Below are 20,621 nucleotides of genomic sequence, written 5' to 3' on the forward strand. Positions count from 1 at the left end.
ACTATACCAACAAGTATATGCATTTTAACTTAGAGGCTATTTAGGAGGCTAAATTGGATTTCAGAAAATATATGGCATGAACTCTATCTTTCTTAGTCCGTGGATGATGTTGGTCCCCAATAAACTTATTTAATCCTCCATACACAGCATGCATTTTCTTCTTCTATTTTTTGATCTATGGTGGCACTTCTGCAGATATCATCAGAACCAATATACAACGTACAACTGTTTGTTCAAATAAAACCAATTTACGGTGTAGAACCCTTTCTTCAAGTATATAAGAAGTTACAAGTTCTAGATAAAGCTGTATTCTCTTGTTACATGCGAAGCAAAATCATGAAAACATGTTTTTAGACTTGGGCAGGAAATGGTACGCCTAGTGCCGCCAGCCGATGACCAGACGTCGTCCTCCATCTTCACTTCAAGCTTCACCTCTCGGCTAGTCGTGCGCTTCCCGCTGCGCAGCTTCAATGCGCCGTCGTCACCGTCGAACAGGATGGGCACTCCGTCCAGCTTGCTTGATGCTACGTCTTCCTTCAGGAGGGAGGCAGCCCAAACAGCCGGCGTGAGAGACTGAGTGCGTTCTACGGTTAGGGCCAATACCCACATCCGGGGACAAGACCGTAATATGCCATCTTGGGCTACTGGGTTGAAGGTGTTTGCACTGTGGATTGTTTGGCTTCAAATCTGTAGCTTTACATTTCCTTGGGGCACCTGTAATGTGAACCGAGTGGCCTCTCCACGTGGTGGTCTGGGCTGAGCTAGAACTTGAGGTTGTGCCTCCCTGAATGGTCTTAGATCGGAATGTGTCACTCCCATTTTTTGCATAAATATTCTTTTTAAAAATCACAAATCAATCCCGTTGCGCTGACTACAGTGACAAAAACAGTATCCAACTAGCACCCATTTTTTTTCTTCTGGTTACGTGTATAAGTCAAAATTTGAATTTTCAACCTTAGGTCATCGTAGTTTATTTTTACCATGCTTATAGATCGCTATGTATACGTATATAAAAAGTTTCATTCATAAATTATTTTTTATTTGCAAATATGTTGTTTGCATTTTTCTAAAAAAGACAAACAAATTATATTTTTAGTAACTTGCAAATATGTGAGTTATTGAAGGTTGTAAATCTATTGAGAACTTGAGGGTCATCGTCTTGGCCTTTTGTTTTAAAAAAACTAAATGATATACTTACAGATGAAAGATAATTTGAAAATAAAAATTTTATATATATATATATATCAGTTAGGTAAAAAAGATAAACGATAAAAAAAACCTAAAATCAATTTAAGATTTAAGGCTAAAAGATTAAATGTTGTCTTCTAGATGTCAAAAGACGAGACCCTTAGGGCAGCCGATGCCGTCGATAGAGCTACGCGAGAGAGAAAAACATCCGACGTGGCAACAATTAAACAAGGAGAGAGAACGTAGCCGGCGTCTGTTTCATCTACGGCTCGCGCTCGTGCTCCTAGTCCTAGGTGAGTCAGCCGCCTCCGCCACGCATCGTAGAAGTCGCTGCGGGTCGACGTCGGCGCCGTTGATGTATTGCACACAGTCCTGTCCACCGCGCCAAAATCCCCTTCCCACTCCCCGGCCGTCCCCGTCCGCCGCGCGAGATGGATGTACCAGCGGCGGCAACAACACCCAAGGGGTGCCGTGCCTACTCGTGGTGGCGGAGGAGTCGCTACTCGCGGCGGCAAAGCGGTGGGAGGCAACAGCATGGGACCAGCTTTCCTTTGCAGCTATGCGCGTGTGGAGGAGGAGGAGCTCTGAGCTGTGGAGCACTAAAGATTAATCCTTTTTTTTACTCAGTACAGTATGTTAATTATCAGTCCATTCTATGTGTTTAAGCGGCTACATGTTTAGGCATGAAGAAGAACCATATATATCATGAGTTCATGACTCTCCAGTTTTTTCTTTTTTTTCTTGTTAATCACTTATATTAGCAAACAATAAAATAACACACACATATATATATATATATATTAACTTATTTATGTTTGATAATCATTTATATTAGTGAAGAAACAAAATGGCATACAAAGACTGTTGTACATGTCCTTTCCTTACCGATGAAGCGCAGTTCGTTTATTTATATTTTAATGGTCATCGGGTTCATTATCGTTGCTCTCGTAACCATGATTGTGTTTCTTAGAACAAAGATGCCATGTGGGCAAATTATTTATGGCACTAGTTAAGTACCATGCGGCATTGACTTTTAGTTTATCAATTGTCAATTCGAATGGTCGTGTAGAGCTATACTTGATAATTAAGAGGCTTCCTTTGGTCTACAAACATGGATTTCTTTTTCCTGCATGGAAAAATGGCCTTGCATTCATAGTATTAGTTCATATTTCTATTGTGCAGGCTATATGCGGTGCGTCATCGTCATGAGCTGTAGGGTGCGATTTGCACCTGCAACACTTTTTTTTTCTCGAGGAACATTTGATAATTATATTAAGTGTGAATAGTCAGTAGGTCCCTGAAGTTTCGTTGCCGGATTAATTTAATCTCCGTTGTTTTAAATGGGTCAAAAAGTTTTTAAAATTTACTACTACCTCTATTTTAGAATGTAAGATAGTTAACTTTTTTATCGTAACGTTAACCATTCATCTTATTCAAAAATAACAAGTCGTGCTTAAAGTTATTTTAATAATAAAGTAAGTCACAAGCAAAATAAATAATATTTTTATTTTTTAATACGATAATTAACCAAACATTGTAGTTAAAAAATAAAACATGGAAACGGAGGGTGTATTTGCTTTGATTTAGTCCATGGGCCCACCGAAAGCATCATCTGGGGATGCCACGTAATCCTCACATACAAGGACAGTAAATAAACGACCATTATGCCCTCATAATATTGGTAAGAAAAGAATGAAATAGTAAATAATCTGTTATAAAAAAGATCATGCATGGACTGAAACATTTCTTTTGTTATATATATTTATATATATATAATCTCTTTTTTGTCAACTAAATGTGCATGCAAAAAAAAACACAACACTACAACTGTTAAGCTACGAACAATACAAACCACACAAAATTATCATGGTGTAGAAAACAAATTATGTAAGTACGGAAATTTAGCAACCTTTCTTACCTAATCAACTTATGTTATGCGTTTCACCCTTTTTGTTTTGTGATTTCTTTCATTTCATTTTTTCTCTTTTATTTCTTTCTTTCCATGCTATATAACGATATAATGGTCATTTAGTTACTGTCTTGCGTTATAAAAAATAAAAATAGATTAATATGATTTTTAAAACAACGTTTATGTAGAATTTTTTTTAAAACATAATTCGTAAAACGTGCGCGTGAAAAACAAGAGAATCTGAATATATAAGGAACAGTGCCGAACACGACCTCAGTAAAGCACCAAGCATCCTAATAATTATACGCAATTTATAGTAATTTCAATTGAGTGCATTATACACAGTTTAGTAATTTCAATTGAGTGCGCGTCAGCTGGTTACGCTCCTACCATATCCAACTGGATCAAGGACGCTCGTATTTACTATTAATTATTCTTTTAACCATAAGTTATTATTTACCTATTAGTGGCAAGGCAACAACAGTGAATTAGTAAATACCAACACATGTATCAGAGTCGTTAAATGAGCTTATACGTATATTCATACGGATGAACGTGGGTCTACTCTATATTTGGGTTTTGGGTGGGGAGGAAAAAGAGAGCACGGGCACATGTACGTACACGCGGCGCCACAGAAGTCCATCTTGTACAAATTTCTACGTCAACCATAACTGGCAGGCACCCTCCCGTCCGGCCGTTTCTCGCGACCTTCCTTGTCCTCGGTTCCTTCCTTCCCAAAAGGCGCTAGAGAATATTTTTTATTTTTTAAAAAATATTTTTAATAAATAATTTTATTACTAAAGTAGAAAACATTTTTACTACGATCGGGTACGTTACTGCTCCACGCAACAGCAGCGTAGTCTGTGGCCAAAAAGAAATATTTACCAACGAGTTTTACAAAAAGTTATTTATTTAAAATATTTAAAAATAAAAAAATTCCACCCCACCCCACCCCCAAATCCGCGTTAACCATCCCACCATCCCCATCCGTCAGCCGCCCACGCTTCCCTTTACCTTTTTACTCCCTCCATCATATTTTTATATATAACACCATTAACTTTTAAGATTATGCTTGACTATTCATCTTATTTAAAATTTATATCCAAATATATAAAATTATAATGCATACTTAAAATTCCTATAATAATAAATCATATTATAATAAAATAATTAATAATTATATAATTTTTTAGTAAAACGAATGATTAAACGTAAATCTAAAAATTAACGGCGTCATTAAAAAAATATGAAGGGAGTATTTCCTTAATAATCCCGTAAGTTTTTCTTTTTTTTTTCCGGCTCCCAACTAGAAGCGCGCGTCGACGCTGTCCAGTTGCGGCGGAGCCCGGAAGGGGAGAGGAGAGGAGAGGAGGAGGAGGCAGTCTCCCGCGACAACCAGGTCCAGAGCCACGCGATTGCGCTGCGCTTGCGTTTGCGCGCGACCGAGTCCTTGCTTTTACCATACCCAACACGCGGAAATCGACGTTGTTATATTCGCCGCTCGCCTTGAACTCCCTCCTGCTCTTCCTCCTTGGCGTGCTGCTGCTCCTCCTCCTCCTCCTTCCTCTTCTTCCTCTTGCCCAATTCTTCCGATTTGTCCGCCGAGGTACGCCAGTTACCACTTGTTTTCTTCAGATTTTTGGAGTTTTCTTGATTGTTTGGTTGATCTTGGCATGTGGTTATTGGAGACAAAGAAAAAACAACAAACTTGCAGTCTTGGAGTTAGTGAGGGGGGATTTTTGGTGTGTTCTTGGCATGACGGGGTGATCTTCTGTTCTTCGCAGGGGCTGGATTGCCGCGGAATCTGAGCACAGAGAGGCTTCAATTCAAGATGAGCGGGAGGAGATCGTTCTTCGCCTCTAACAGGAAGAAGTCCGGCGGTGGCCGCGGGAGCAGCGGCGGCAACCCGTTCGACTCCGACTCCGACGACGGCGGGAGGGAGCAGAGGCCGGCGAGGGCCTCCTCCGTGCCTCCCCCGGCCGACCAGCAGCGGGGCTCCCTCCTCGGCGGCGGCGCGGAGGGCTTCTCCTCCTCCTCCTCCTCGGCGGCGGCGGCGGCGAGGAGCCGGTACAGGAACGACTTCCGCGACGCCGGCGGCGTGGAGGCGCAGTCGGTGCAGGAGCTGGAGGGCTACGCGGCGTACAAGGCGGAGGAGACCACGCAGCGCGTGCAGGGCTGCGTCCGCATCGCCGAGGAGATGAGGGAGACCGCGTCCAAGAGCCTTGTCACCATCCACCAGCAGGGCCAGCAGATCACCCGCACGCACATGATGACCCTCGACATCGACCAGGATCTCTCCAGGGTAAACCAACACCTAATCCTCCTTCTACTACTACAGTTAGGGTTTGCGTTGCACAAATCTATTTTATTGTTGGTCAGAAACCTGATTAGTTCTGTTTTAAGGGAAAATACTACGTATACGGTATTTTCTTCCGATCTTGGTACTATCAAACATAACGGCGTGGAGGATAGAAGAGAAACGTAACAGCGCTCATGGTCCTAAAGCCCAATTAAAAAAAGAAGTGTTTCATCGTAAAAAAATCGTCGGATGTATAGCAGCACTCCTGTTTATGCACTGGTAATCACATGGTGGTGAAAACATAGCCAAACTCCTTAAGTACTTCACCAAAACTAAGGTTTTTTTTCAAGGTACCAAAAATTTTAGTACAAATTTTTTAGTATCTTAAGGTACAAATTACCTTAAGGTATCACCCTTTTTACACTAAAATATATGGTACCTTAGGTACCTTTTTAAGGATAGTAAAAAAAGCTCCAAAACTAAACATAGCCAAAATCCTTAATTGGTCCACTTCACAAATTAATTAATTGGTATCAGGGCTAAAAGGAAATTTGCATGCCTTTTCAGAGCGAGAAGCTGCTGGGTGATCTTGGGGGTATATTTTCCAAGAAGTGGAAGCCAAAGAAGAATGGTGAAATTAGGGGGCCTATGCTTACTAGAGGTAAATTTTTTTTAATCTATAGTATTGAAAATGGACTGCAAGAACAGTTGCTGACAGGGGAAGCTTGTACTCTGTGATTACCTATATGTTCTTTGTGTAACTGGAAAGATGGAATTACTTGGATGCAGATGATTCCTTCATTCGGAAGGGCAGCCATTTGGAACAGAGGCAGAAACTGGGTCTAGCTGATCACCCACCTCGATCGAATGCACGCCAATTCCATTCTGAGCCGACTTCAGCCCTCCAGAAAGTGGAGGTAACGCAATCAAACAGAAAATTTGTTCAGATCATTCTTCGAGGTCAAGTCTGGAAGGTGATTAATTTGATGATCTGAATGTTTTGCTCAGATGGAGAAGGCAAAGCAGGATGACGCCCTATCTGATCTTAGTAACATATTGACCGAGCTGAAAGGCATGGCAGTTGACATGGGCTCTGAGATTGACAGGTAAATTACAGCCTAACATTTGAGTGGCTAATATCTGCTCTGGAATACTAACCATAATTATATATTGAGTGCTGTTGCATCAACAGTACAACGCATAAACATTATGCCGTCCTGAGTGTAACATGCTTTCTATGGTTTTTGGCTTCAGACAAACGAAGGCTATGGGTGATTCAGAGAAGGACTACGACGAACTGAACTTCAGGATCAAGGGAGCAAACACTCGGGCTCGCCGTCTGCTTGGAAAATAAACTGCTGAATGTTGTTATATCAGGAGTCCTTCCATCCCTTTGTCTTTTGGAGCTTAATTAATTGTTTTCTGGGCCATTGATTCTGATGATTCTGTGCATCAGATTTTGATCAGTATGGTTGGATATGTCAGGGTATACATTATCTGTATATAATGCTAGCTAGTATTACTTTGTGCCACTGTTTTGGATCATTTGCAATGTTTCAAATCGCATTAGCATCAATAAATTTGCAATTGATTCGATGCCTCGACCATCTGCAAAAGGATAAAAGGGTGATTGGTTGGAACCAAACGTCACAAAAAATAGTTTTTGAATAAAACTTTTATATGTGTATTTTTTATGATCTAAAAGTCAAGGCTGAAAAATAAACTTTGATTAAAAAAACTCAAAATCAACTCTAAGTTTAAGTATGAAAATTTAAATTTTAGAAGCGAAAAAATTATGGTGAAGCCTCTCATGATCTATATAACCATAATAACTACCTCACCGGCTGGCAAAAACCACGGTGTATATCTACAAATTTTATTCATAAATTATTTTTTATTTACAAATATATCCTTTAGTTTTTTTTATAAAAAGTCAAACAACCATCCTGTATAAATTGGCAAGCTTTTTTACGATTTACGATACTCTCCTCAAATATTTATTCATTTTCGAATTTTAATCGGTTTTGGCTTTCAATTTAAACGTAGCAACATCATTTTTACAAAATTTCATCACCAAACTGCTTTATAAATCCACTAGAAAATTTGCATGTACGTTGCAACGGGTCATGTCAAATTTTATTGTCCAAATTAAAATAAGTTTTAAGAATAAATTAGGCGTCGAGTTGGTAATAGTAAATTAAATCAACTTACAATTGATTTGACAAACATACACTAAACCTTATTATGACATATTCAATCAAGTTATCTAAGTCATACTCCCTTTAATTTTTTTTATTTAATGCAACTAAATTAAAATATTGTGTGTAGAGAAAAACATAAAGAACTTTGAGAATATGTAGAAAAACATTAAAAACACTAATTTTTAGATTGTGTAGAAAACTCAAAAAATAAATTTAGATACTATTGAAAATTAAACCTTGAATTCATACAATTTATTTCATCAGAAGATCTGCGCACCTGAACAATCATCAATGATAGATTGAATGTAAGTGATTTGCTATACTTGAAGTCTACTTGAGAGAAATTTTTATAATAGTGTCACACTCCATAAAACCAAACTTGTTCTACTCAACGTTTCCTTTTTTATTCGTGTGATACTCTATTCAATTTTTTTAGGCATGATACTCTATTCAAATTTTTTTTAGGCATGATACTCTATTCAATTGTTAACATGCCCCACACAATAAAAAAACATCTCCCTTTATTGTAAAAAAATATGGAAAAGACAAATATAATATGTAGTATTTGATATCAAAACCATCTCAATATTTTTTATTATATTAAGTTTTTTTCAAATAAAAGTGAACATAAATTTTTAACCTTCTGGAATTATATATATATGAAAAAATTCTTTAGTAAAATTTATGCATACACAAAATATTTCTATCTATAAAAATAATATTTCCATTCATCAAATTGTCACATAAATATTCATAAACTTTATGTATAGATAAAATATTTCTAGTCATAAATTTTATGCATGGTATTCATAAACCTACATAAATAAAATATATTGTCTTCATGTTTGTGATGATTAAAAATTATAACATACGCTATATATGTTTGAGACTAAACTAAATTTTAACAATTATTTAGTTAACATTAGTCAGCAGCTATGCATGCTACGGCAAAATGATGCTCAGTCTGCAAATATGCATGTTACAGCAAAAAAAATGCTAAATCATATGCTATGGGCTATTAGAGATCAAACACGCAACCTCAAAATGATACAGCCGCCTCTTCGTCACTGGCAACGAAATCAATTCTATCTTTTACTTTTACTTAAACGTGAACTTACTTTAATACCATGGCGTGGATGAATAGGCACACGATGGAAACCATGATCTCTTTATAATATTTTATAATATAGTAGTAGATATATCTTACCATGAATTTTTGCGTTTTTTATTTTGCAAAACTTTTGAATTCAGTTAAAATATGTATGCCCAGTCCGCCTGCAGCCACCGAAGCACCTCAACGGTTTGGATGGCCGGTGGTTTTGGGGAACCCTGGAACTGGAAGTGACCACATGCGATGCGAGTGAGCACCATCCACGACTGACAGCCCGGGCCCACCAACGAACCCTAAACGCGCCGTTTCCTCCCGGAGCCACGCTGCCGCACTGCTAAACCCCCCACGCGCCGGCGGCGGCGGCTGCTGCCCTCTCTCCCGGCCGCCCGCGATGAGGCGCTTCGCCACGCACCTCCGCCGCCTCTCGCACCGCGCCCTTCCTCCCCGGCCTCCTCCTCCTCGCCCCCCGACGACCTTCTCCACCGGCCTCCCCTTCCTCCTCTCTCGCCGGCGCCTCCTCTCCGAGGACGCCGCGGCCGCGCCGCCGGCGCCGCCCACTCCTCCGCCCGTCGCCGACGTCCCAAACGAAGGTACTTTGCTCTCTCTCTCTCTCTCTCTCTCTCTCTCTCTCTCTCTCTCTCTCTCTCTCTCTCTCTTCCTCGCGAGCACCGTCTCTCCGCTATCCTGACCCCAACGCGACGGCGAACACCGCCTGCTCGGCGAAATGCCGGAGAGTTGGTAAGTGCATTCATTTGCATTGCGCCCGTCGGAATTGGATCGCCCTGTTTGATGAGATCCCCAAGTGCTCGTGCTCACGCCACCTGCTCGGTTAAATGCTCCGCCCCTGGGATGCGCTCGCGGCTTTGCATTCCTCGCTTTCCCAGCAAAGATGTGGCGAGCGGAAAGAGGGACTCTGCTTGCTAGGCTTGTTCGACCAAACAAGCCCAGAAAAACTTTGCTTTTATCTTGCACAATTACTTATATTCCTGTGCCATACCATTAATTGTGGCGTTTTTATATATTCATGACGATGCCTCTGGCTGCAGAGCTGAAGCGGCGGTTGGAAACTTACTACGAGGTGGATGATGAGACAGAACTACCATCTGTCACAGAGGCTGTTCTCGAGCGGAAGCTTGCTGATGTGCACAGTGAGACGGATGATGAACTTATCGAGGAGTTGCGCAGCAAACCACTCCCTGAGGTCCGTGACAGGGATTTTGAATCTGACTTTGAGGAGATGCACGATACTGATGAGGAGCTGGACAACTTGTATAACGCCAGGCAGCATGTGGAAAAAAAGATCAAGAGTGATGAGTTCTTTAACATGGATGACGACAAGTGGAATGGGATGATCAAGGAGGCTGTGGATAATGGTCACCTGAGTAATATGAAGGAATGTGAGAATATCTTGGAGGATATGCTGCACTGGGACAAGCTACTACCTGGTCAGTCAAATATGTTTCCCACTCTCACCCTTGCTCTTGTGAATAGGTGTGAAGTTGACACAATTCTTAATTTGCTCTATTAAAGTATCTTGAATAGATCTTGGTTTAATAGTGTGACTATAAGTTTGTTTATTTTTTGGTTTACCTTTTCCTCATCTGTCTCAAATCATTGTGGTTGAAATTGTTTACTTATTGATCTAGGAGTCAAAGAACTTATTGAAGTATAATTGCTTACTGGTAATGAAAGTGTTAATTATATTGCCCACATAGTCATGGCAACTTGGAATGATATCGTATACTACGATAGATTATGGATGTTTAATTTAAGAAATGGGTTAGTCCTAAGACGAAATCATTCCTTTCCTTGGATTGAATAGTGAAAATATTTATGACTAGAAGTGTGGTATGAGTAATGGAAATCCCAGGCTTACAAATTATTTTGTCTAGCCATCTTTTCCATGGTTGCCTTGTTCTTTTACTCTAGACATACCTAAAGGACCCGTAAAAATGGATTTGCCATGCCAGAAAACTTGGTTTTTGCCATCAAACATTTGGCCATTCCACTTTCAAATGTTCCACATACGGATGCTGAAATTTTCCATGAAACCAACTCAGGGCTCATGCTTTTCTCCAGTTTGTGCAATAAGTAGATCATTTTTTCCATTTTCAGTATCCCCCCACCACCACCACCCAAAAAAAAGGGGGGGGGGGGGGCATGCAGCAATGTGCTGCACCATGCGCCCAGCATCAAATCTGGATTTTGTTTCTAACTTATTGTTGGGGTTGCAAAGATGTAGTACCATTTTTCCTGCATGGGAGGTTGGTAGGCTGCAGGTCTGCATGACTGCCTCAAGTGTCAAACTGATGCAAATTGCTCCATGAGAAGCAGCAACAAGTCATACATGAATTATGGCTTTTATGACATTTATGTTACCACATGCTTACAATTTCAAGACTTACTTGTTAAATGATGCTAATAAGGCGGACTACATCAAGATGAGATTCAGTTTGTTTGTTCATTTGGGTGTCTTGACCTTTATGAGCTGAACATTTAGCAGTTTTTACTTGTTGAGTTACGCTTGAGTAATCAGTAGAGTACTCCACCCAGAAGTTATATGAAATTTAAGATGATGCTTAAAAGTCATATTGATTTATTCATCGCACTAATGGCTATTAGGAATACATTTCTTTACTTGATTAGCCCCTCTTCGGCTCTCCTCCACCCATAACTTATAGTCCCCTGAAATGCCCAGTACAATTCATGGATCACTTGTGATATTGGTTGACAAGATGCCTAAGTTGGACTCAACCCCAGCACAATGGACAGGAGGAGAAAATGTGGATCTTGCCACAAACAACTAGCAGGACATGCTGAAGTTGTTGTTATTATATGACCAACTTGTCCAACTATTCGTGCCATCCAGTCTGTGCAAAATATATAAGCCAAACATACCACATTATCAAAGCAACCCTGTGAAACTAGCCTGGTGTTTAACTAAACATTTTAAAATGTTCAAGGAACTAGAAGTTTCAAACTTGGCTCTTGTATATGGACCTTTTGATCTGTTTTTCAATTCCTGCATAGCTCAGTAGTCTTCCTGTAATCTCTGTTCTTTTTTCCTGCACTCCTTTTATCATATTTTGTTGTGATCTTTTTAACATTGCACATTCAATCCAGATGAAATTAAAAAGAAGGTGGAGGCTAAATTTAATGAGTTGGGAGACATGTGTGAGAAAGGAGACCTTGAACCTGAGCAGGCTTATGAATTATTCAAAGAGTTTGAGGATAAAATGGTCTTGGAGTGCACAGAACTAATGGAAGCTGAAACCCCAACTGATGTAGATGAATTTTCTCAAATGGAAAATAAGAATGTTAAGTTAGACGATCCACCTGGTGAGGGACCTGTTCTAAGGTGGGAGTCACGTATTGTCTTTGCTCCTGGTGGTGATGCGTGGCATCCCAAAAACAGGAAAGTTAAACTCAGTGTGACTGTCAAAGAGCTGGGACTTACACGACATGCCTTCCGACGGTTACGTGAGATTGTTGGGAAGAGGTATAATTCTGGAAAAGATGAGCTCACAATAATTAGTGAAAGGTATGATAAAATTCCTGCCTGCAGCTTTTGTACTATGCTAATTTAATGATGTAGTACATCACACACAACAAATATTGTTCGCAAATTATTCCTCGTAATTGTCGAGCTATATCTTTTCAGTGTAATGCTTCATGTGCCTTGATGTAAATAATGTGCCTATTCCACCCCTGAATGAGGGACTGATCCTGAATCAAGGTGTTGAACTAAAACTATTGTCAAGATTATGGTTATAAATTTACTTTCTGTTATCAAATGTAACATAGCTAAATGCACAATATTCTAGTATTCCACTAAGTTATATAGTACCATTTCCTTTGTTGAAAACATTCCAGTTCTGGAACCTTATGTTTTCTGGCTGCCACTCAGACACTTGGATTTGTGTTTATACATGCATGCCCACATAACACAGGAGAAACATGGTGACTTTGGCAACCTTTGTATCTTGCTTTATATTTGGTAGTTAGGTTTCTTTAAAGTTGCCATCCCAATTACTCAAGATTCTTGGTTAGTTATGCTTGTGGTTTGAGAAGGTTCAAAAGGTATATTGGTTCTTAATATTCGAATAATAATGCCATTCCTTGTTGGGATGTGTCTTGTCTCAATGATGGAAGCAAAGATAGTGAACCACTATTACTGCTAGGATGTGCTTATTTTTATTATATCCTGTATTTGTTTGGCTTTTATACATTTTGTTCAGTCGTTTTGTTCTTCAGAGTGCTATGATCTTACCATCTGCTTACAATGGCAGTATGGCACTGTAAAAACCTTTGATAATTGTTTGATTAATGCCGCAGGTTTGAGCACCGGGAAGAGAACAGGAAAGATTGCTTGAGGACACTGTATTCTGTAGTAGAAGATGCAAACAAGGCTAATAAGTTGGCTGAGGATGCTAGAAATGCGTATGTTAAAAACAGACTTAAGGCCAATGCGCAGTTCATGGAACGATTGAAGATGAAGACAGAGAAATTGAGGGTAGCTGCATAATGGGCTCCAGGATCTACGCGCTGGAACCATTCCTTTTACATGTTATCAGGACAGTCATTTGGCAACAAAAAGATGCGGCAGCGATACATGATAATAGTTTACATGTTCGCATAGTGAACTTGGCTACATCCTGATTTTGTCTACAAATAACAAATTGCATCTCAAGACTTTTAGTCTGTTATCCTTACGAAATTTCTGTTAGCTGCTGCTTCTTAAATGTGAGATCTATTAGAGCACTTCCAACAGTTTGGGATTTTTTGTTTCCCAAATCTTGTAGTTTGGCAACTCTTCAAATAATATGAGAAAGGAAAAAAAAGTCAATCTCTAATAGTTTAGGATACTTCACGTTGGGCATTCGCCGCTGCAGCTTACTCGCACGCGCCGAACGAAACGTGGTCGCCTGAATATACGTGCAAACGACGAGGTATGCTAATTGTGGGGAGGACGGATGGCAAACCATTGGAGAGTGTGTTTTCGTTGAAATTGACAAAAATGAAGTATGGAGAGGAGGGATAACAAATTGCTTACCTTCATCTTTTCGCTTCTTATTATGCTTATAAGTTAAAATTTAAATTTTTAACATAAAATCTAAATTTGATTTTGGTTTTTTATCGTAGTTTAATTTTTAGTCTTGGATTTTAGATTCCTAAGAGCATCTCTAAGGGTTTGCTATCCCTTACTCCACATCCATGTTTCTTTGCCAAATTAAAAAAAAAAAGTCTCCAAATGGTGTGCCATATGACTTTTCCGAATTAAGCAATTTGCCATATCTCCTCGTTTGCGCATATATTTGAGAGTCCAAGTTTGGTTTGTCATCCACAGAAAAAGTACGACGCACTTCTCTCCCCACGTGCACGGAACTTGCGCACTCCCACTCTGCCTCCTGCGTACGCCACCGCCGCGCCGCCGTCGTGGGTCGACACTCCTAGCTGCTACGCTCTGGAGGCAGGAGGCATAGTGGTGCGCAGCGTGGAGAGAAGTTGGTGCGTGGCGCGTAGAGGCGGCGGCATACGTGTTAACGCCAGAATTTGGATAATTGTCGTTGGAGACCGATCGGACAGAAAACAGGGCAATCGAATAGAAGACTAGGCGGAATACGACTCGGATTCAGCTGATGGAGTATGGACCGGATAAGAAATAGAGTCCGATTGGGCCTAGAATGTTACAGATAGATTCGGGAATAATCAAAGTCCGTGTAATTTAATTTTATCTATTAGTTAGAGTTAGTTTAAATTTTTCATTTGTCTCTAAGAGAGTTAGAGTCCAATCGGGACTTGTGTGTTAGAGATAAAGTCTAAATAGGAGTTTGTTATTTCTTTTTTAGGAGTTGTATGTCGTGTCTAACACGACCTAGCCTCCACCCGAGGGTATAAATATGTATGCCCTGGGCCATTATAAATCATCTACTTTTTAATCAACAGATCAATTACTCTCGGCGCACCTCCACCCTCCTAACGGAGGTTTCAACTCCGGTGGAACTTGGCACCTGACGCGGGGCTGTATCGTCTCGATCTCCAGCGGAGGGGTAAGTCCTACGTTCCGTTGGGCCAATGTAATCGTATCGGCTATATTAGAACTGTCTCGGTTCAGTCCGATCTTCTAATCTATTTGTGCGATTGCTAGTTATCGTATCAGTTTCAGCTTGAGTTACTTCTGTATCTTGAGTTGATATGATCGACCACTTTGGTAATTTACGTCGATTTGATATTTGTTGTTTGACATATTCCATCTAGTATTGTCTCAGTTCGGTCCGATCTAGTAGATTGCGTTTATCAGATAGTTTATATCATATTGATGTATCTTATTCATTGTTTTATCGGAGTACCAGACGATAAGTTATCAGTCATCGGCTCACTAACTTGATAGCGATCTAGATCTGTTTTGTATTTAGCCTGATATTTCTAGGTGTAATCTTGAATTGTCTCGGTTGGGTCCGATCTTCTATGATTATTCTTAGTAATCTGCGCTAGATATTTTATAGATCTTGATCGTTTGTCAGTCGTTTATAACCGATGATATTTGCCGATCTACATGCTTATCATATTTACATAAATAAATTAGCTGATTGCCTTACTTTGTTATTTTTATACCAATCGGCTTGATTTACTTAGATCGGTATTTATTTTGTATTGTATTGGCCTGTGAGAATTACATGCAAATTGGATTTAGCCGATTGTAGCAAAGCATTCATTCTTTATTTATTATTCCAGCTAATTCATTGGTTTATTTATTAACCTTATTAATCTTCATGTTTCCTACAATTATATCATACTTGACTACACACTGTCTTGGTTAAGTCTGATCTATATATGTTTGGTTCGATCTGGTTATAGGGGCTCGTCCGATCGACTAAGATAATAAGTAACTTGGCGGATTACGTTGGTCTAATATTTAACTCAAGTCTATTTTCTGTCAAGTTTTTAGCCGATCCAAGTTTTTTTACAGCCGATTGTTCATTCTATCGGCTAAACGTTACAACATCAACATCAGATCGGCTGAATTATTAGTTTCATATCGGCTCGACAGCCGATCGACTTGTTTTATTCTTCATCTTGTCGGCTGCAGGATCAAACTGACTGGCACGCCCGCGCATCTTCTAAGAATTTATGTCCTATACTGGAGCTGTCTGAGATTGACTCCCAGGCCTTCGTGTGTGACACGTCGGATCACATTTTGACGTCAATAGCGCGTCGCGGGGAGTAGGGATGGCAATTGGACCCGTGGGTCCGGGACCCCAACGGGTTTTGTACCCGATGGGTGCGGGTTTGGGTGGATATTTACACCCATGGGTTTATGGGTATGGGGCCCAGTGGAGTTATGGGTTGGGTGCGGGTTTTAGATTTAACCCGTGGGTATCCATTGGGGCCTCAAAACTCTAACGACGCCTTGAAATACTCGGTAAAGAGGATGTTTATTGTGTTCGATATTATAAACTGGGAACACGAGATAGTTGTTGATGCATGATTGGATGCTTGCATCGATATGATGTGATGACTCAGTGTTAGGATTCGACGAGCTTACTTTTACTTGCTTCTTATTACACCCTTTCCATTTTCTTGTTACTATATTCAATAGTATTTATTTGTTAACTGCAATTATATATTGGAAAAGCTCAATATACTCATGGAGATGTCTCGTTTAAGATGTTTTTGTTTGACATGGTTTCACCCGATAGGTACCCATTAGGTTTTGGATACCCAACAGGTATGGGCACGGGTTTAGTTTTGTACCCATGAAGATTTATGGGTATGGGTTTAGCTTACTGTCACGGGTTTTGTGACGGGTGGGTTTTTACAAAACCTGCCCCAAACCCGACCCATTGCCATCCCTAGCAGGGAGGCCGGGGTGGGTGGCGGGGTCGAACACGGATCAATGTGGACGAGACTTTCAACTTTCAGATTAAAAATAACAAATTATGGGCTCAATTTTAGTTTTGCCAACTGAAATATACTTGAGTACAACTTTCTTTGCCATATTATTTAGAGACTTGCCAAAGCACCAGATTTGGAAAACAAAATTTGCCTAGCTCTTAGAGATGCTCTAAGAACATGTATATAAAAATACATAAAATATTTTTTATTTGTAAATATGTTATTTGGCATAAATCACCTCCTATGATTTCGTGATTCCGCACAGATAATTATATCAGGTTACTGGAGGAGTCTAGTATGGCAGCAGATTCTTTTTTTCTCTTATGTTAGTCGAGCAAGTACTATAAGGCTGGAAGGTTGCCTCTTTCAATCACAGGAATAAAAAAACAGAGGAATAGGAAAAACATAGGATTTCAATAGAAATGTATGTGTAAAACAGAGGATTGCAAAAATACAGGAAAAACATAAGAATAATCGTTTGATTTGACTACAGGGAAACGTAGGAATTTGAGGGTGTCTTAGAGTTATGGGAAGAAGAAACATAAGGTAAGACCTCATGTTTATTTTTCTCCAAAATGTCTATAGGATTGCTCAATCCATAGGAATTTCAAAGGAAATGGTAGGATGCAATCTTTTGTTTCAAAGGCTCTTATAGGAATTTTTCCATAGGATTAAAATCCTCTAAATTTCAAATGCTTTTCCTACAAATCAAAGGGGGGCTAAAGCTATTTCCCACTTCTAATGCAGTTTTATTGTGATTAAATAGGTCGTGTCAACATTTCCTGTCTTGTAACAATAACTTAATGAAGATAAAGATAAAATAAGTTTTATTTAGATGAAACTATGTGTATAAAAATAACTTGCCTCTTTCATGCACCGTCTCTCAAATAAAATAAAATGATTTTTAATATATTTTTTATTTGATACCGTTAACTTTTGCAACTACGTTTGATTATTCATCTTATTCCAAAATTTGCATGATTAATAGTTATTTTTATTGTGATTTGTTTTATCATTACAGATACTTTAAGTATATCTTATAACATTATATATTTTGCATAACAAAAATAAATAAAACAATGGCTAAATGTCGATTTAAAAAGTTAATGAGGTCAAACGACAGGAGGGAGTAATACATTGTATGTACTGTTTCAATTATGAACTAAATGTACTCTTACTTTTGTGATACTCTTGGAAATATACAATGTATTACTTACATGTACTCTCGTGGTACTCTTGGAAATATAGAAGTAAACCTTTCCCTAGTAGTGCTCTACAATGCTGGTGTTCGTTTTCAACTAAGGCCCCGTTCAGCAAGGCAGATAAGTTATCTAGTTTCTATCATTTTTCGTGCGTAAGCTTCCGAACTACTAAACGGTGTATTTTTTATAAAATATTTTATAGGGAAGTTGCTTTAAAAAATTAGATTAATCTATTTTATTTTTTATAATTAATAATTAATTAATTATATACTAATATATTACTATATTTTCTGTGCTACGTAACTAAACCTTACCTCCTTCCATACCGAATGCGGCCTAAATGTGAAAGGTTATCTGATTTTTGTGATAAGCTATTCAACGGTGTAAATGATGGAATTAACTATTATATTAAAAACATATTTTAGAAAGATAAGATGACGAACTTTTATATATAAACTTTTTGCAAAAAGAATACATTGTTTAGTAGCTCGGAAGCATACGCAAAAGCCAAGCAAAAATACGAGAATAATCAGTGGAGAAGAATATTATGTGACGAGGTGGAGAAAGGATAAGCTACTTTTTTTACCAATGATAAGCTACTACCTCCCTCTTATAATAACTTTATTTTTCATTTTTCCGTATCCAACGTTTGATCATTCGTCTTATTTGAAAAATATATACAAAAATTTAAAAAAATTAGTTACGCATAAAGTACTATTCATGTTTTATCATCTAGTAAGAATAAAAATATTAACTGCAAAAAAAATTCAAATAAGACGAAGGGCTCCATCGTTTCACAGTTGCAACTGCTTATAAGCCAAAATTTGAATTTTAGAACTTAATTTTGAACTTGATTTTGTGGGTTTTTTATCGTGGTTTGTTTTACACATTTCGCTTTTGAGTCACTGTGGACACATATATAAGGGTTTTACCTGCAAATTATTTTTCGTTTGCAAAACATGTTTTAGCTTATTCCTCCAAGAAACGAAAAGATGAAAGCCAAAGAGTCAGAATATTGTATCAAAAAACTTAAAAATGATCTATTTTGGGACAGAGGCAGTACCATTCATACAATAGGCAATCTTTAAGTATAAATATTAGTGTGAGAATAAAAGAAAAATAATATTGAAGACAATCTTTGTATAAAGAGATAATTTTCTCCTCTACATAGTACGCAAACTCATCATCAAGATTGGATGGAATATGACCGTCTATATTTCAAAGGATATGGTGACCTATTATTTTGTTTGGTTGAATGGACATGATGTTTTTTTGTTTTGTTTTGTTGAATACACATGGTGTGCTTTTTTTTTGGCTGAGGGATTAGGATGGATATGTAGTTGTGATCACCTTTCAATTGAGATGGTGAGCATACCCTTCAAATTCTCCAACCCCATAAATTTCCATTTTATTCACTCCATTGCAAAATGATTCCCTGGTAACAATGAAAGGAAAGTTAAAAAAAAAAAAGAAAAGGCGGGGTCATCCCCACCCATCTAGATCTTATTTTGGCTGGTTGGGTGACGTCGTGCTCCTAGGCCAGCCACCGTCCCAGCACCGCACCGGCTGCTGCCCCTAGTCATCGTCGTCACCCACAACTTCCACGTTAGCCGCAGCCCCTGGTCGGTCATTATTGTTACCTGCGGCTTCCATGCCAACCACTGCCACTACTACCACCACACCGGCCACCGCCCTTGCTCGCTCGACGCCGCCTTCCTCGCCTCCACGAGCCGCAGGTCGCCACCTGAATCCTGCGAACCCATCTTTACCGATAAAACTATGTAAAAGATCTGCTCTATTGAAATAGAAATTCTTCACATGTAAAAAACATGTAGTCCAGTGATTGCAGTGATCAGAGTAGCACCCAAGATTCTGGATTCAAATTTTCATAGGAGCATGAATTTCAGATTTGGGTATTTGAGAAGCTAAGTTCTCTATTTGGGTTAAGTTTCTAAAGTTCTCAATATAAAAATAGCTGCATATATCCGAGTGAATATAGAGGCCGTGTAAAAATACCTTTCTCTAAAAAAATTACATATATCCGAGTGGATATAGAGACCGTGTAAAAATACCTTTCTTTAAAAAAAAAGAAATCCTTCCATACAAATCTTCTGTAGCTATCATGCTCTTGAATTCGCTCGCATTCTCTCGAAGATCGGAATGAAACAATCTGCTGAAGCCTTCCACGCAAGAGAGGGAAAGGTGAGAGATGGGGGAGGAGGTGACGTGAATAACGGGCAGTCGCCCCATCCGATCAAGTGGCTGTGTCCAACCAATTTTTTTGGAGCTCTCCATTCATCATCTGAGCGAATATTTCCTATCAAGCTGCCATATCCTCTCTTTGCCCATGTCCATCAAGAACTTAGAGGCGACACCCCCTCCAGGTCCTCAAATAGCACCGGACAAGAGGAGTGTCAAGACTTACAAGATTTACACTTTCAAGGTATTAGAGTAAGAGCACATCAACACCGACGTTAACTGTGTAGGAGGAGTCGATGTAGAGGCTCCAGCGCATCTGCATGCGCAGGAGGCGTGGCGGCTGGCGTTGGTGCCCGCATGGCCATGTCCATCCTTCAGAAGAAGACCAGCGCAACATGTTGGTGGCAGCTGACAGACGGGTGTCACATTGCTAGGCCCCAAGGTGGTGGGCAAGACCATCCGACGAATAAGGTTGTCTAGACAAGTGTTAGTTGCACCTCTAGCCTACCTGTCCTGGGTCCCTGGACCAACGTGCCTGGGTACCGTGTGCTGGCAGGACGACATTAGTCGCATGTGTTATTTTCCCCTGATAGAAGAGGAACAAAACGATCTTGGC

At 39.4% G+C, this 20,621-nt stretch overlaps 2 protein-coding genes across 2 annotated transcripts; both read left to right on the top strand.

Annotated features, from left to right (window-relative positions):
- The first annotated feature begins 4,443 nt into the window (after window positions 1-4,443).
- On the top strand, window positions 4,444-6,997 carry LOC102722367 (SNAP25 homologous protein SNAP33-like). The gene is made up of 6 exons (XM_006647169.2): window positions 4,444-4,703; window positions 4,882-5,399; window positions 5,964-6,057; window positions 6,186-6,313; window positions 6,405-6,502; window positions 6,651-6,997. Exons 2-6 carry the CDS (start codon window positions 4,929-4,931, stop codon window positions 6,748-6,750), a joined length of 891 nt encoding a protein of 296 aa, XP_006647232.1. The 5' UTR covers window positions 4,444-4,703; window positions 4,882-4,928; the 3' UTR covers window positions 6,751-6,997.
- Window positions 6,998-8,997: 2,000 nt separating this feature from the next.
- On the top strand, window positions 8,998-13,561 carry LOC102714156. Its single transcript, XM_006648532.3, has 4 exons — window positions 8,998-9,298; window positions 9,755-10,153; window positions 11,832-12,249; window positions 13,044-13,561. The coding sequence occupies exons 1-4, from the start codon at window positions 9,100-9,102 to the stop codon at window positions 13,231-13,233; spliced, it is 1,206 nt and encodes a 401-aa protein (XP_006648595.3). The 5' UTR covers window positions 8,998-9,099; the 3' UTR covers window positions 13,234-13,561.
- Window positions 13,562-20,621: the final 7,060 nt, after the last annotated feature.

The sequence above is a fragment of the Oryza brachyantha genome, chromosome 2 (assembly GCF_000231095.2).
Source record: "Oryza brachyantha chromosome 2, ObraRS2, whole genome shotgun sequence".
Classification (NCBI taxonomy): Eukaryota; Viridiplantae; Streptophyta; class Magnoliopsida; order Poales; family Poaceae; genus Oryza; species Oryza brachyantha.

Excerpts from the sequence above, each read along its gene's own strand:
- LOC102722367 (XM_006647169.2), top strand. The coding sequence starts at position 4,929 with ATGAGCGGGAGGAGATCGTTCTTCGCCTCTAACAGGAAGAAGTCCGGC. Across the intron at positions 5,400-5,963 it reads TCGACCAGGATCTCTCCAGG|AGCGAGAAGCTGCTGGGTGA; the intron begins GTAAACCAACAC and ends ATGCCTTTTCAG. Across the intron at positions 6,058-6,185 it reads GGGGCCTATGCTTACTAGAG|ATGATTCCTTCATTCGGAAG; the intron begins GTAAATTTTTTT and ends ACTTGGATGCAG.
- LOC102714156 (XM_006648532.3), top strand. The coding sequence starts at position 9,100 with ATGAGGCGCTTCGCCACGCACCTCCGCCGCCTCTCGCACCGCGCCCTT. Across the intron at positions 9,299-9,754 it reads CGCCGACGTCCCAAACGAAG|AGCTGAAGCGGCGGTTGGAA; the intron begins GTACTTTGCTCT and ends CTCTGGCTGCAG. Across the intron at positions 12,250-13,043 it reads CTCACAATAATTAGTGAAAG|GTTTGAGCACCGGGAAGAGA; the intron begins GTATGATAAAAT and ends TTAATGCCGCAG.